Consider the following 16912-nt stretch of genomic DNA (forward strand, 5'->3'; position numbering starts at 1 on the left):
TGGGGGTGAGTCAGAGAGAGTCCTCAGGACACCCCTGCTCCTATAACCTGCAATCCTGCCTCACTCTGACCCCCAAGACCTGGCCACCAGCTCTGGATCACTTTCCCTGTCCTTCACATGGGGAAGGGGGACTCTTGTCCAGGAGCCGGGTGGTCGACCCCAGGAGCCCCAGTGAGCTGGGTACATACTCATACCACATCTCATCAATTCTAGACACACATTTCAATACCTCTAAAATCAAGATGCATCTAAAATGAATAACCTTACAAATGGAAGCTTTTTCTTAGAGGTACATAAAATCATAGTGGATCTTGCAATCAGTGGTATCCTAAATTCTACAAATTACAGTAACAACAATAGCTAATGGTATTATAGTAATATTAACAGCTTAGAGTACTTTCTGTGAGCCTAAGCTCTGAGGATTTTGCATATATATAAATATTTAAGATAATTCTGTAAAGTACATACTATTCTTACCATTTTATAGGCCCTGAAACTATAGCACAGAGAGGTTAAGTAATTTGTCCGAGGTCACAAGCTAAGTGGTGGGGCCAGAATTCACACCCAGGTTGGTCAGTCCCGATTCTGGGTTCTAACCACTGCACTATACATCTCTGCAATGGGGTCCAGGGCTTCCCGATCTGAGGGGAGCCTCTAGCCCTCCCCCCAATAACCTCCGCCACCCAGGGACCCTGCTTCCTCTTCGTGGCCTGTCTGTCCTCCAGTCCTATACCTGGTGCCGGACAGGGAGGCTGCCCCCACGCTTGTGCCATGTGACCTGGGCATGGGACTGCCCAGGCACCACGCAGTTCAGATCCAGGGTCTGCCCTTCAGCCACCTGGGAGGAGGAGGGCTCGATGCGGATGGGCTGGGTGCTGCCGGCAGCTGAGGGATAAGATGGTCACCGGTCACTCCTGTTCTCTGAAGCTGACCCAGCCTGTTCTCTGCATCCCAGCCCAGCCTAGTGGCCCCACTCACGGTAGGCTAAGTTGGCCCCCTGGGTCCCAGTTACTGTGACCGTGATGGAGGCCTCCATGCCATTGCTGGCCCGGCAGACGTACTGTCCCGCATCGGCAGGTGAGGCCTGGAAGATGTACAGGCGGGAGCCACGAACCTGGGCAGCCGTGGAGAGAAGTGTGAGAGTGGGGCTTCCTGGAGGCAAGCAGATGCCCCACCCCTTCTCCCTGATCTAGGAAGGGCTGGCCCCTCAGCTAGGGGCCAGGACCCTACAATCCACTATCCATGGCCCCATCCCACATTCCTGGTGCCCTGTACCTGGTGCCGGGCAGGGAGGCTGCCCCCGCGCTTGTACCATGTGACCTGGGCATGGGCCTGCCCTGCTACCACACAGCTCAGATCCAGAGTCTGCCCCTCGGCCACTGTGGAGGATGAAGACTCGATCCTGACAGGTGGGACGCGTCCTGAGGCAGTGGAGATGGGAGTGAGAGTCATAGATGCTCCTGAGATGAGAGGGCAGGGGTCGCCCACCCTGCAGCTAGCTCAGCCCAGGGTTCCAAGGCCAGGTCCAGGTTTTCAGGCACCTGGGGGCCTGGGCTTGATGCCCTCAGCTCAGCAACCCCAATGGGAGGACCAGGGCATGGACCACACCTTGCAGAGGGGAGTGAAGAAGTGAGAGAGATGAGGGTAGTGGAGGCTTGGAGAGAGGAAGAGGAGGTGGGAAGGGACGCCTGAGGAGTCATGTGGCCAAAGCGAAGTGTGATGGGAAGGCAGTGGTTACTCTGATGGGTGGGGTCTGCCTGGGCAGGGCCCTGCAGCCAGCTCCAGTGTGGGCCTCCTGCCCTGTCGGCAACAGGGGTCACTGGGATCTCACCACCCTGGAGGGCTGTCTGCCTCCTCCAGCTTTCCACATCACTGGGAGTCACTCACCAGGGATGACAGAGGCCTCGATGGTGACCAGGACTGAGGCCTCCAGGGGGCCGGAGGTGCCCACCACACGGCACACGTACTCGCCTGAGTCGGCCGGGGTCACCTGGTGCAGCCGCAGCAGCGAGCCGTGGGTCTGTGTGCAAATGGGGTGGGTTGGGAGGGGGTCGGAACAGTCCCATCCAGCCCCTCCAGCAAGGTGGTTCTGGGGGCTGCCATACCTGGTGCCGGGCAGGGAGGCTGCCCCCACGCTTGTGCCATGTGACCTGGGCGTGGGCCTGCCCAGGTACCACGCAGTTCAGATCCAGGGTCTGCCCTTCAGCCACGTGTGAGGAGGAGGGCTCGATGCGGATGGGCTGGGTGCTGCCGGGCACTGGACACAGAGGGGCTGCTCAGAGGCCTGGACTCTTGGGCTGTATGTAACCTGTAGCCCTGGGGCAGAGGGCTCTGGGCTGTGACCAGGCCCTAGTGGGGACGGCCGACAGGTAGCCTTTCTGGGACTAGGGCCACACCCTTCTGCCTCCACATGGCCAGTTGAGTATGGCTTCTTCCCTCCCCAACCTCTAACCACAAGCTGGAGCCCCACTGACCCAACCATGACTTATTGATGATGAGCTTCTCTGGTCTGTAGGGAACCAGCAAGCTTTACTACACAGGCTGCGCCCCAGGATGCAGATGACAATGAGACACCTCCCTTCTACAGGGCGTCTTCTGTGTGCTCACAAGTACTTTGCACAGACACCGTCTCCTTTAAACCACACCATGACCAAGCAGGTGGGTGGTAACTGCTCCATTTCATAGATGAATCTGAGGCCCCAAAAGGTAAAAGCTAGCTCAAGGCTGCTAAGGGACAGATCTGGGATTTGAACCAGGTCAGCCAGTTCCCCGCTTAGTGTTCAACCCGGACACTGCTGCTTCCTGTCAAATTCTGAAACAGTCCCTCACAGCGAGCCCAGGTAAGCTGGACCAGCCTTAGACCCCCTCCCATCCATTTAGCCCCCTCCTCTCTCTGAGCAGGCACTGAAGGGTCAAAGCCTGCCTGGAACGACCCTTCTGTCCTGGTGCCACTGAAGAAGCCACCGGCATCTTCCCTGGGAGCGCCTAGGGCTCAGCCATGGCCCAGCTGCACCTGGCTCCTCACCTGGGGTGTAGCTGGGGCCAGAATGGGTGCCGTGGAGGACAGAGACAGTAATGGAGGCCTCCTTGGGGCCCGATCCATTCTCCACGCGACACACATATTCTCCAGAATCAGCTGGTGAGACCTGGGGGAGCCGCAGTCGGGAGCCGTGGACCTGGGCCAGGAGGAGGCAGAGGTATGTGAGGACAGGGATGGGGGCTGTCGTCACCACTCCCTCAGCCTCAGTGATTCATTCAAACTCTCACTGGCTCTGCTCTGAGCCATCCCATGCTGGAAGCTGGCGGGGTGGGAGATGAGGCCTGGCTTCTGCTATTGGAACGTGTGGGACAGTGTGCCGCCTCCCCCGCCCCGCGTACAGGTCCCCGCCTCCGCCACAGCCCCTGCACCCTGGTACCCTGCCATAGGCTCAGGGCCCACATACCTAGGTGTGGGGAGGGCCCACATACCTGGGTGTGGGGAGGCAGGCTGCCCCCTCGCCTGTACCAGGTGACTTGGGCGTGGGCCGACCCTGCCACCACACAGTTGAGGTCGAGCGTCTGCCCTTCTGTCACGGAAGGTGATGAGGACTCAATCTTGACTGGTGGTGGGCTGGCATCTGAGGCTGGGGACAGAGTAGGGGTCAGCAGGCCCCAGGGGAGCCCTGGCTTGCCCTCCCCACCCCTCCGTTCCCAGAGGGCCCGCACCTGAAAGGACAACCACTTGGATCCGGGCCTGGGCGGTGCCTGCGGGGCTGGTGGCCACACAGAGGTAGAAGCCGGCGTCAGCAGTCGTGATGGCTGGGATGAGCAGTGTGGCGATGTCTGTGCGCTCCGACCGGGCCTGCCACGGACGAGAAGGGTCAGCTGCCCCAGAGGCGGCTGGGCAACGGCTCGCCAGGGGGACAGACAGGGCATAAAAGGGAGAGGCAGGTGCAGGGCCAATATTAGGGCCCAGTGGGGCATGAAGGAGGACAAACGCCAGGCAGCCAGGAGGACGCCAGGGGCTCCCTGCTGATGCAGGGGCAGGAGGCCACTGTCTTGGAAATGAAGGGAGCCACAGAGGAGGAGGTGGGGTGGGGCGTGGGGTGGGGTGTGGAGGGGGAGGAAGGGTGGCTGGGACTCTCTACAGAGCCAGTGGGCCTCCTGGGTGGGTCCATCTCCTCACCTGTGGTGGGAGGCTGCCCCCTTCCTTCCTCCAGGTGATGGTGGCGCTGGGCACGCCTGCAGCCCTGCAGTACAGCCTGACGGTGCGGCCTTCGTGGACCTGGGTCCTCTCTGGGCTCACTTGGACTCTGGGTCCACTGCCCCCTGCAGACAGAGTGCTGTGAGAACACGCCCTGGGCTGAGCACACTCCCGGCCCCCACCCTGAGCCCGGCCTCTCACCATGCACGTGGAGCACAGCCCTGGCCACCTGCTGCCCAGCGCTGCTGTGGGCTCGGCACAGGTACTGGGCCTGATCTGTGGGCTCGACGGCTGGCAGGCGCAGGATACCACCACGGATTTGTGCCTTTGCAGGGAGCTGGCCGCCAGGACCCCCTGACGAGCAGATGCGGGGTCAGCACCCACCAAGCCTGCTCAGAGTCCTGCCTCTCTCCTCCCACACCCAGGAGGGTCAGGCCCTGAATGTCATTCCCATCACGGCCTCACCTGTCCACTCGAGGGTGGGCGTGGGGCTCCCTGTGGCGCTGCAGCGGAACTCCGCCAGTTGCCCGGGCTGCACTGTGAGCTGTGGCGGGTGGATGGAGACCACAGGGGCGGACGAGGTGCCCGAGGCTGACGAGGGAGGAAAAGGAACATGCAGTCAGGGTGGGGGGTGTCATCTGACTCACACAAGAGCCTCGCTGCCGCTCTCTCTGCTTCCAGGCTAGCTCTCCACGGCCGTCTGTGCACACAGGAGCCAGAGGGAGCTCTGGAAATGTCAATAGGACCTTGTGGCCTCCCTCCTTGACACCTGTCCATGACTCCCTGTTGCTTTTAGAATAAAATCCAAAATTCCTACCGTCATCCACCACCGTCATCCACCATACTTCATGCTCTCCACTCCGCCCACATCCGTCCTCCCTCCCACAGCCCCAGCCCCGCAGTCTCTGCTGTTCCCCAACTCAGCAATGCGCTCCTGCCTCAGGGCCTTGCCATGTACTGCTCCTTCTGCCAAGCACACTCTGCCAACTCTCCAACTCGCTCAGTGCCTACCTTTCCTTCAGGTCTCAGCTTAGGTGTCACCTCCTCAGAGAGGCCCTCCCTGACTGCCCTGTCTAGAGTAGCACCTGCCTCTCCCATCTTGTTTCATTTTATTTTTCTGAGACAGATTCTTGCTCTGTTGCCCAGGATGGAGTGCAGTGGTGTAATCTCGGCTCACTGCAACCTCTGCCTCCCCGGTTCAAGTGATTCTCCTGCCTCAGCCTCCTGAGTAGCTGGCATTAAAGGCACCTGCCACCACGCCCAGCTAGTTTTTGTATTTTTAGTAGAGACAGGGTTTCACCATGTTGGCCAGGTTGGTCTGGAACTCCTGACCCCCAGTGATCCACCTGCCTCAGCTTCCCAAAGTGCTGGGCTTACAGGTGTGAGCCACCGCGCCTGGCCTTCTCCCACCTCGTTTCTTGCTTTCTCGTCACTCTGTTATTCCTAGCCTGGCACTCATCACCATGTGTAGTTATCTGCTTGTTCATTTATTCCCATGCTTATGGTCTCCCTGCCTAGAACCTGTACTTCAGGAGGACCGAGATACTGTACATGCTTCTCTCCCCTGCTTCTGCAGAGCCTAGACCAGGACCAGGCGTGCAGCAGTGCTCAGAAATATCAGCTGAATGAAGAAATGCTGTGCTAATCTTGGTGGGCATGCGGGGAGAGCTGGGGTGGGAGAATCAGGTATAGATGGGAGGTGTACCCTGCACATGTAGAGTGGCTGTGCCCTGGTCCATGGCAAACATGTTGGAGCCGGTGCACACATAGGTGCCCGCATCGCTCAGCTGGACATTGCGAATGGTCAGGATGCCGTTGAAATCCATGGCTCGGGTGGGCAGCTTCCCGTTGTGCAGGCGGGTCCACACCAGGGTATAGGCTGGGGACTAGCAGGGCAAGGCGAAAGGGGGTCATGGGTGGGGCTCAGAGGCCCCAGAAGATAGACTTCCCTCATCCCCACTCCCTGCCCTGCACACCTTGCTTTTGGCTGTGCAGATGAAGGTGACATCGGTTCCGGGGCGCACGCTCTGGCTCCGCTGCTCCTCCACTGTCACTGTGATGGGCTTGCTTGGAGCCTCTGCAGGGACGGGAAGTCCCCCGTGTGCCGGTGCTGGCTAGGCCCTGGTCCTGTGGCCACTGTGTCTTTCTCCATAACCTCCTCTAGGCATCACTTCCTTCCTGGTCCAGCCTAACTCTCATTCCACTCCCTGGCGCCTCCGTCCCCCATTCCGGCTGAACCCCACCATGCCCGCCCTCCCTTGCCCACACAGAGCGGCCACGGATGTGGTTAGGGAATACCACGCCATGAGTCCACTTGGCTCCAGTTTCTGATCACAGACCACAATAAGCTCCTGACACATCACACTTCACTCCAACTGGGTTTCTCCGTCTGGTTTGAGTTTCTATCCCCCAAAAACAACTATTTCACACCTCCTCCCATCTCCTCCAGCCTCTCCAACTACCCTTGCACTTTCTTAGCTAGTGGTACTGACACACACTTGTTGGGAAAATAGAAACGGCTAGTCAGGACTTTTCCCAGCCTCCCAAACCCACCGGCTCTCTAGGTACTGGTCCCTGAAGGACAGGCCCCTTCTCCTGCCCCTACCCCGTCCCACCGCTGCGCCTGAGTGCCACCCCTCCCCAGCGCTTCCTTCGCTCTCGCGACATCAGCGTCTCCTTCTTCTCATGAGATCACTTCAGTCCAGAGTGCATTCTAGGATTTCCCATTTCTGAAAACTCCCCCTTGACCTCATGCTCTCGTGGTCAATGACCCATTTCCTGGCCTCCCTTCAGAGCCAAGACTCTTGCAGGAGTTGTCCACACTCGCCACCTTCCCACCCATGCGTCGCCTCCTTCCAATCTGGCTTCTATCCCTTCTCTCCACTGAAAACCGCTCTTGTCAAAGCGTAACCTCCAAGGGCTATTTCTCTGCCCTTATCTGACTTCCCAGTGGACAGGCTGCCCTGGAAGCCCTTTTCCCTCTGATTCCCATGATGCCCCCCATCTCCTCCTGCCTCACGGCCACACTCTCTCAGGCTCTTCCTGCCCTTCCTCTTCCATTTGACATGTTCATGCTGGAGCTCCTTGGGACTCTGGGCTTGGGCCCTGTCCTCGGGCCACATTCTCCCTAGGTGACTTCATCCTGACGCATAGCTTTGAACACCATCCCTGTGCCAACAGCAACCAGACTCATTTCTCTGGCTGGGGCCTCTTACCGGAGTTCAGACTCACATACCCAAATGCCTGCCTGGTGGACTCCATGAGATGTCTTCCCAAACATCTCAGACTCTAACACGTCCAAAGCAAGCTCGCGATTCTCTCTGACCTGTTTGTAGCCTGTGCTGCTGGTGGCCTAGCCATGCCCCACCCCGTGCCCACCTGCCTGACTTCGCCAACCACTGCACTTTGCATTGAGGGCTTTCTTAGGCCACTGGAGCCCACAGTGCACACCTATGGGTGGGACAGACATGCAGGGGACTTGATGCTCCCAGAATAGATCTCAGTCAGTGACTGACAGGAGCTGGCCTAGACATACTGCAGCTCCCTGGACGCCAGGGCAGGGTGACTCCGAGATGCATCATCATCATTATTATTATTATTTTAAGATAGAGTCTTGCTCTGTTGCCCAGGCTGGAGTACAGGGGCGCAATCTCGGCTCACTGCAATCTCCACCTCCTGGGTTGAAGCAATAATTCTCCTGCCTCAGTGCTCCCAAGTAGCTGGGATTATACATGTGTACCACCATGACCAGTTAATTTTTTCATTTGTACTAGAGACGGGGTTTTACCATGTTGGCCAGGCTGGTTTCAAACTCCTGACCTCATGATCTGCCCACCTTGGCCTCCCAAAGTGCTGGGATTACAGGCGTGAGCTACTGTGCCCGGCCCACCCTTTTCTTTTGGCTTCACTGACCAGTCAAGTCCTGTCGATCCTACCTCTAAAATGAGTCTTGAATCTGCCATCTCTCCTCATCTCCATGGCCGCTGACCTTGTCCAGGCCACCACTGCCCCCTCCCAGCAGGTGAATGTACCATCTGCTGAATCTGCTGCCTGCAGCCCAGCCCAGGACAGGCGGTCTTGGTTACACGGGGCGCAGGGACTCACCAGTGACCAGCAGCTCTGCCCGGCTGGTATTGGCATGGTGGAGATTACGGCAGGTGCAAATGTAGACCCCGGCGTCTGAGGGCTGGACGCTGGGGAAGTGGAGCTCAGAGCCTGGTGGGGAGGAGAAAGGAGTTTGTTGGTGCAGATACACTCTTTCTCACATCCAGCCCCATGCGCAAGGACAGGACCCCACTAGGGCAGGGACAGGCCCCTGCCTCCCCTCCCACTGGGATGGCTCTTGGGGCTGAGGAGCCTAGGGCCATGGGTACCTTGATGTCGCTGCTGGGTGCTGCTGGGCACAGGCCGCCCATCCTCACGGGACCAATAGAAGTAGTGGGGTGGGCTCCCACTGACCTGGCACCGCAGGGAGTGGGAGCCACCTTGGGGCACTACGCTTCGAGCAGGATGGACCTCGACCACCAGTGGGGCTTGGTTTGCTGGGGGTAGGGGCCGGGAAAGGAGGGGCCTTTCAACATTGCCTTCGATATTTGTGCTCTCCCAAAAGCTGGGGTACCCCACCCTCAGCCCTGTCCCCCAGATCCAGTATCCCCCAAATTCCCAGGGCTCCCTGCCTTGCCCATCGTCCCCATCCTGGGCCATGGTCCCACTTACTCTCTGGCAGGCACCGGCCCCCTTGCACGCTGGGGTTACCCACGTAACCTGGGGCACACCTGTAAGGGGGAACAAGGACCGGCAATGTCAGGCCTCAAGGGCCCCAGTGCCTCATGCTGGACTTGGGGAGCCAGAAGCTCAGCAGGCTGCCCAATGTCAGGTGAGGGGGCTCAGAGCTCTGGAAGCACTTTGGGGACCAGACAGGTCCCAACACAGGGCGCTGGTGAACTGAGAAAGGGGAGTGTAAGGGAGTGTTAGCAGGCTGGGTGATGAGGGAGGTAAGGTCTTTATTCTCCAGAGAAATTCATTCAGAAAACATCCATTTTTTTTTTTTTTTCTGAGATGCAGTCTCGCTCTGTCGTCCAGGCTTGAGTGCAGTGGCGTGACCTTGGCTCACTGCAAGCTGTGCCTCCCGGGTTCACGCCATTCTCCTGCCTCAGCCTCCCGATTAGCTGGGACTATAGGCACCCGCCACCATGCCCAGCTAATTTTTTGTATTTTTAGTAGAGACGGGGTTTCACCATGTTAGCCAGGATGGTCTCGATCTCCTGGCCTCGTGATCCGCCCGTCTCGGCCTCCCAAAGTGCTGGGATTATAGGCGTGAGCCACCGCGCCCGGCCAGCAAACGTCCATTAAGCAATGACTGCATGCCAGGCATGTGCTATAGGTGTTGTTGGAAATATAACGATGAACATGATGAAGTCCCTGGTCTGTGGAACTTACTAGCCGGGAACCCAACATGGAAATTCTATGTGAAAATGAGAATGCAGGAAGCGTATCAGGGCTGTGCAGGTGCAGAGGAGGGCACTGGCCCAGCCTGGAGAGCCAGGGAGGCTTCCAAGAGGATCGGACTTCTTGTATTACCTCAGAGCAGGCTGTACTCTTCTTTCAGATAACTTATCATGTTTTTTTTTTTTTTTTTTTTTGAGATGGAGTCTTGCTCTGTCACCCAGGCTGGAGTGCAGTGGCCGGATCTCAGCTCACTGCAAGCTCCTCCTCTCGGGTTCACGCCATTCTCCTGCCTCAGCCTCCCGAGTAGCTGGGACTACAGGCACCCGCCACTTCGCCCGGCTAGTTTTTTTTGTATTTTTTAGTAGAGATGGGGTTTCACCGTGTTAGCCAGGATGGTCTTGATCTCCTGACCTCGTGATCCACCCGTCTCGGCCTCCTAAAGTGCTGGGATTACAGGCTTGAGCCACCGCGCCCGGCCATCATGGTTTTTTAAAATATTATTTATTTATTTATTTTTTTTTTTGAGACAGAGTCTTGCTGTGTCACCTAGGCTGGAGTACAGTGGCGCGATCTCAGCTCACTGTAAGCTCCGCCTCCCGGGTTCACGCCATTCTCCTGCCTCAGCCTCCCGAGTAGCTGGGACTACAGGTGCCCACCACCACGCCCGGCTAATTTTTTGTGTTTTTAGTAGAGATGGGGTTTCACTGTGTTAGCCAGGATGGTCTTGATCTCCTGACCCTGTGATCCGCCTGCCTCGGCCTCCCGAAGTGCTGGGATTACAGGCATGAGCCACCGCACCCAGCCTATGGTTTGTAAATATACATTTGCACAATTACTTTTTTCCTGTCTTATCTCCCATTAGGGCTGATCTCTTATTAGATGGCAGACTCCATAAGGGCCGGGGTGGAATCTGTTCTGTTCGCTCCATTATCTCCAACACCTCAGCACACAGTATGGTACACAGGAGCTGCTTGATAAAAATTTGCTGAATGACTGAATGAAGCTGGGTCTGAAGGCTAAGTGGAAGTTAGCCAGGAAGAGGTGGTTTAGGGGTGAAGACTGTTCCTGCAGAGGGAACAGCATATGCAAAGCCTGAACATCAAGAATTCAAAAAGTGGCTGGGCGTGGTGGCTTACGCCTGTAATCCTAGCACTTTGAGAGGCTAAGGTAGGAGGACTGCTTGAGCCCAGGAAGACCAGCCTAGGCAACACAGTGAGACCCTGTCTCAGTTTAAAAAAAAGAAAAAGAAAAATAATTTAAAAAGTCAAGCCCAGCTAAAGTACAGAGTTGGGTGTCAGAAGTGGGATGAAGCTGCTACAGTAAAGCTGCCTAAGGAGGCTGGGCTTGTCCCAAGGGCAATGGGGCAACTTAGAAGGGTTTGGGGCAGGGAAGGAGCATAATCCTGGAAAAGACTTTTCTGAGCAACACCCTTTAAGGCTCTCACTTGGGAGTCCACCATTTGTCCTCCATCCTTCCCCCACTTCTGTTTACAAACTTACTGCTCACAGTACTGGCCAGTGTAGCCGGGTTCGCAGGCTGTGCAGCGGTACCCACCGGCTCCCAGGCTCTCACAGGTGCGGGAGAACCTGGAATTGGGGAGGCAAAGGTCAGGTCATGAGAAGCCCACTCTCCATCTTGCTCCCTTCACTTCTGCCCCAAAAGACAATGCAGCACCTTCCATTCACTCCCCAGTGGAAGTGTGTCCTTGGGCCTTGAGCTAGGGCACTCACATGTTCTCTGGGTTGGTCAGTGGGCAGGCACAGGGCTGGCAGTCCTCAGGCGTCCCGGCTGTGGCATCTCCGTAGTAGCCAGGGGCACACAGCTCGCAGAACTCCCCTGCAGCATTGTGCTGGCATTGCTGCAGGGCACAAGGGGGGCAGGCACCAGCCGTTAGGCCAAATCTACCAGAAACCTTTCGGGGTTGTAATCCCTTGATCTAGAAATTCCAAGTTTGTGAACTCATCATAAAGAAAGAATCATGGAAGGGCACAAAGATTTCATTACAAGGACACTCATTTCTGTCGTGTTTATAAAAAGTAAAATGGGTCGGGAGCAGTGGCTCACACCTGTAATCCCAGCACTCTGGGAGGCCGAGGCGGGTGGATCACCTGAGGTCAGGAGTTCAAGGCCAACTGGCCAATATGGTGAAACTCCATCTCTACTAACAAATACAAAAATTAGCTGGGTGGGGTGGTGTGCATCTGTAGTCCTAGTTACTCGGGAGGCTGAGGCAGGAGAGTTGCTTGAACCCAGGACGTGGAGGTCGAAGTGAGCCAAGATTGTGCCACTGCACTCCAGCCTGGGCAACAGAGCAAGACTCCATCTCAGAAAAAAAAAAAAAAAAAAAAGCTGGAAACAAACCTAAACATCCACGAATACGGAATTGGATAAATTAAAAAGTACATCCATTCAAATAGCTGTCAAAAAGGGTGATGCTGATTCTACTTTCTCCGTAAGTACCTGTGATAGCAAAGGAAAGGTATACACTCAGGTATTTGGGTGCAGAGCATTAACAATATGTGCATTATCAGCTGGGCACAGTGGCTCACGCCTGTAATCCCAGCCCTTTGGGAGGTCGAGGTGGGTGGATCACCTGAGGTCAGGAGTTCAAGACTAGCCTGCCAACATGGTGAAACCCCGTCTCTACTAAAAATACAAAAATTCGCCAGGCATGGTTGTAGGTGCCTGTAATCCCAGCTACTTGGGAGGCTGAGGCAGGAGAATCGCTTGAACCGGGGAGGCAGAGATTGCAGTGAGCCGAGATTGTGCCATTGCACTCCAGCTTGGGTGACAAAAGCGAGACTCCATCTCAAAAAAAAAAAGTAAAAGAAAATATGTGCATCCTCATAAAAACATGTGGGTTACAGATTCTCCTCCGAAGAGATTCATGTTTGTTGTACCAACATAAGGTGTTCCTTGCTCCAAGTTTAGCTTATGGCTGTCAACCAGCTGCCCCTTCACCGCATACCCTGGGGGGCTATATACACACTACTCTGAAAAGTCCAGGTATAAAAAAATATATGTAATGAGGCCAGGCGCAGTGGCTCATGTCTGTAGTCTCAGCTACTCGGGAGGCTGAGGCATGAGAATCACTTGAACCCAGGAGGCAGAGGTTGCAATGAGCCAATATTAGGCCACTGCACTCCAGCCTGGGCAACAGAACGAGACTGAGACCCTGTCTCAAAAAAAAGTAAAAAGGCCAGGTGTGGTGGCTCACGCCTGTAATCCCGGCACTTTGGAAGGCCAAGGCAGGTGGATTGCTTGAGCTCAGCAGTTCAAGACCTTCTGAACAACAAAGGGAGACCTCATCTCTATTAGATAATTTATTTTTTTTTTTAAGAAAAAGAGAAAAATAGTAAGGAACCAAAGTTTTTTCTTTACACAGAAGGATGTTACTCCATAGCTCTGGCCACCCCACCATGCCCAGTGACCTGGTCTGCTGACCCAGGTGCTTCGAACCACAGGCCATGCCCCATGACCCTGATCCCCGGGATTGATGCCTGCCTTGTACAGCCCTGGTCCCCCACCCAGGCCCAGCTGAGCTGACCCCCTGTCCTGGCCTCGCTTGCGGCTCACCGAGCAGGCCCCGGTCTCCGGGTGGCACAGGTCTGAGTGACCATTGCATTCACACAGCTCGCAGTGGCCAAGGTAGAGTCCACTCCCGGTGCGCGTGTAGCCGGCGGCGCAGTCCTGGGGGCAGAGAGGAAGGTCGGCCTCTGTTCCCAATGCGCCCCAGCCACAGCCAGCAGACCCAGGACCCCTCCCTCCAGCGTCCTCCCAGGGGTGACGCTGGTACATCACAGGCTGGCGCTCCTCCTTCCCCACTTCTGCTCAGTGTGTCCTCCTGCCCACGGCCCTCTCCCAGTCCACACTGTTCACCTCTTGGAGGCATCTCCGTGCTGTTCTTTGGGCTGGAGTAATCTGTGTTTCTGAATTGGCTCCCTGTCTCTGGTGGGCCCCCTCATGGGCATGAACTGGGTTTTAACCTCCGGAGAGCGCGGCCCATGCTTGAGGTTGCACTGCCCAGCGGTTAGGACATGCTAGGCTTTGGAGTCAATCACACCCAGGTTCAAATTAGTTTCTGCCACACATTAGCCATGTGCCCTCGGGACACACTCGCCCCTCAGCACCTCTATTTTTTTACCCATTAAAGGGGATAATGATACGTATCTCAGGGCAGTCGGGAGGAATACATGCAGGGCCCAGATGCCGGGGTCATTATAGTTATGATGGTAATCAAGGCTGTGGTGATGCTGGCTGAGTTGCTTGCTGATGCCTCTGTGCCCGTGCAGAGGTGGTGGAGCCGGCCACACGCTTACCTGGCAGGACAGACCGATGTAGCCTGGAGGGCAGCGGCACTCCTCCACCTCGAGGGCCCGGGGTCCGCTGGAGGGCCCGGGCTGGGCGACCTCCAGGCTGACTGCGCTGATGCTGGCCGCCAGCGGCACGGAGGAGAATGTGGCCCGGATCAGGAGCTCATCCAGGTCAGCCAGTGCCATCAGGAGGTGCTCGCGTGTGGCTGGCTGCCCATCGGGACGGCGCCAGAATTCCTGGGTTGGGGGGTGGCAACGTGGGCGGGGGCACTGGGCTTTGTGGGCTGCTCCTGCAGTTACCACCCCCCAACTCCTGCCTTGAAGGCACTGACTAAGGGCTGCGAGGTGAAGGTTGGGGAGCGAGAGGCAGGGTGGGCATCAAAGCCAGGCTCCGAGTCAGGGTGGAGGGTGGGGTGGGGTGAGACACAGCGTGGTCAGGTGCCCCTTACCTCTCGCAACACGATCTCGTAGCTCCTCCTCTCGGTGCCCTGGAGCGCTGGCTGGGAGGCCACTAGCATGATGTTGTTGCCCTGGGAAGAACACCAGCAGGATTGGAAGGGGAGCCGAGGGGTCCCTGGGGTGCCAGGGTGTCCTCCACCAGTCCTAGATTCTCTGTAACCCCCAATCTCCCACCTCTCTGCTCTCCCAAGCTCACGTGCCCAAAGGAGTCAGGCACATGCCCACTGCCCCCTTCTCCCAGCAGCAGGATCCTCTGCTTGGGTCGTGTCCAACCAGGCAGGGATGTGGGGGCACAGGCCTAACTCTTCCAGCCTGTGCCAGGAAACTGAGTGCTGGATGGAAAGGACAGAGGACAAATGCCGAGGATGCCCCGGGCTTCAATCCTGCCCTTCTGCCCACCCAGCATGGCATCCAAATGCTCACCGTGATCTGCACGTCGGGGTCAGAGAGTGGGCTGCCCTGTGGGCCTGCTGTGTAGGAGAGGGTGTATCGCAGCTTCCCACCATAGGCCGCCACCTGCAAAGAGGCAAGTCCAGAGGTCACAGACTGACCTTGGGGTGTGAGTGTTGGACCATACAGGTGAGGGATGGAGCATCTGGCGGCCTTGGGGTGTGAGTGTGCCACACTCCCTCACTCCCTCCCTGCCCAAACCAATAGGTCAGGGTGCATGGCCCACGGCTGCCTGGGAAACAGGACATTTCTCAGTTCCTCTGCAGCCCCAGACATGGTGGTGATGATGCTGAGCAGCCTCTTCGCTCTGCAAGGTTCTCTATTCCCCATTGCCTGACGGTGCCAGTGAACAAACTCCAGGTCTGCTTTCATTGACAGTAATTTCCCATAAGGCAGACAAGGGTAATGACAATGACCACCAAGGGGAGGCTGCAGAAGCTTCAAAAGTTCTCAGCCATGGGGGTGAGGCTGAGGGCAGCCCCTCGGAAACCTTGCCTCCTAGGCAGGTGGTTTCTGTTTGCCCAGAATCCAGTTCCTCCCTTCTAGAAGCTAAACCCTGGTTTTCTATAAAGAACAACTGTCTCCGCACAGGAAGAGCATGTGGTCTGAGGGCCCTGATCCCCTCCTCCTCTATAGTGGAGACATGAGTCAGGCCTGGTCAATCTGCATAACCTACCACTGCCCTTTGCCACCCCATCAGGAATAGACAAGTAACCCGGGTACTTCTGCTCTTTCTACCAGGCCAGAGAAAGTCCCTTCTGCAGTCAGATGAGAAGCTGGAGAACCAAGATAAAGCCCTAATGAGCCCCTGGATAAGGCCATGCCTGATACCAGACATGCTTAGACTCCGCAGTTGCATGAACCAATAGATTCTTTGTTGCAGACAAGCCCACTGGACTTAGGTACTGTGTTGCTCATGACCAGAGAGTCCTTACTCTTGCTGCAGGGGACCTTCACACGGACAGCTGAGGCCCCCCAGCTCTGCCCCACAGGACTTTCCTTTCTCTCCTCTGCCACCAGGGCAGACATTCATCTCAATACCAAACTGCATCAAGTCTACCCCTTTGTTCGTTTGTGTGTTCACTCAGCTAACCAGCATTCATCAAACACCTACTGACTACACACTGGCCCCGGGCTACAAGGGCCCCAGGGATGTTCTCCATGAGCTCAAGGCGTGGTAAGGAATTTTAGAGTGTAACCAAATAACCATAGAAGAACTGGTTTCCTGTTTGCTTTGAATGCCAGCAAGTTCACAGCCGTTTCTGGGACTGACTTTCTAGCAAGTTGCGGGTGTGTATAGCACAGTGATTTTTTTAAAAGAATTTATTTATTTTTTCAATTTTTTTTTTTTCTTTAAATAGAGATGGGATCGCCCTATGTTGCTCAGGCTGGTCTCAGACTGCTGACTCAAGTGATTGTCCTGCCTCAGCCTCCCAAAATGCTGGGATTACAGGCATGAGCCACCATGCCCGGCCTATTTATTTTTTTAGAGACAGGATTTTGCTATGTTGCTTAAACTGGTCTCAACTCCTGGCCTGAAGCGATCCTCCAGCCTCAGTCTCCAAAGTGCTGGGATTACAGGTGTGAGCCATTGTGCCCAGATCCAGCATAGTGATTAAAAGGGCAGACTCCACAGTCTAAATGACCTGGGTTCAGACTCTAGCTCTACTGGCTATATAGCCTTGGACAAGTCGCTTAACCTCTCCGAGCCCTACTTTCCTGACATGGAAACGGAAGTAAAAGTAATACCGACTTTGAAGGGTATCATGAGGATTAAGTAATACAGGACACAAACGGTGATGCACTCTGCACAGCTTGAGAACGCACATCACGCTTGATAACCCTGCAGTACTCCAGCTCCACCCTCAGCTCCGGCAGATTGCTTCTTATCCTCACCCCTCAACCTCCCTGTCACGCTTCTCTGAATGTACCTTGTGACACGTCATGCCTATTGTTTTGTTTGTTTGTTTGTTAAGATGGAGTTTCACTCTTGTTGCCCAGGCTGGAGTACAGTGGCGCAATCTCAGCTCACTGTAACCTCCACCTCCCGGGTTCAAGC

General features: G+C 56.2%; 1 protein-coding gene across 2 annotated transcripts in view; it reads right to left on the reverse strand.

Moving 5' to 3' along the window:
• Positions 1-16912, reverse strand: part of HSPG2 (heparan sulfate proteoglycan 2) — a 117598-nt gene that overhangs the window by 29483 nt on the left and 71203 nt on the right. For both annotated transcript variants that reach the window (XM_025380928.1, XM_025380923.1), the window contains exons 34-55: positions 14827-14919; positions 14394-14474; positions 13951-14181; positions 13208-13321; positions 11362-11489; positions 11131-11217; positions 8900-8958; positions 8557-8724; positions 8288-8398; positions 6160-6260; positions 5889-6069; positions 4649-4774; positions 4385-4537; positions 4166-4308; positions 3706-3841; positions 3469-3623; positions 3026-3176; positions 2106-2257; positions 1888-2020; positions 1276-1421; positions 979-1114; positions 734-885 (exon numbers count right to left, since the gene is read on the reverse strand). In XM_025380928.1, the coding sequence (XP_025236713.1) occupies positions 734-885; positions 979-1114; positions 1276-1421; positions 1888-2020; positions 2106-2257; positions 3026-3176; positions 3469-3623; positions 3706-3841; positions 4166-4308; positions 4385-4537; positions 4649-4774; positions 5889-6069; positions 6160-6260; positions 8288-8398; positions 8557-8724; positions 8900-8958; positions 11131-11217; positions 11362-11489; positions 13208-13321; positions 13951-14181; positions 14394-14474; positions 14827-14919 (2937 nt within the window). The remainder of the gene's footprint in view (positions 1-733; positions 886-978; positions 1115-1275; positions 1422-1887; positions 2021-2105; positions 2258-3025; positions 3177-3468; positions 3624-3705; positions 3842-4165; positions 4309-4384; positions 4538-4648; positions 4775-5888; positions 6070-6159; positions 6261-8287; positions 8399-8556; positions 8725-8899; positions 8959-11130; positions 11218-11361; positions 11490-13207; positions 13322-13950; positions 14182-14393; positions 14475-14826; positions 14920-16912) is intronic.

This window comes from Theropithecus gelada, chromosome 1 (genome assembly GCF_003255815.1).
Source record: "Theropithecus gelada isolate Dixy chromosome 1, Tgel_1.0, whole genome shotgun sequence".
In the NCBI taxonomy this organism is placed as follows: domain Eukaryota; kingdom Metazoa; phylum Chordata; class Mammalia; order Primates; family Cercopithecidae; genus Theropithecus; species Theropithecus gelada.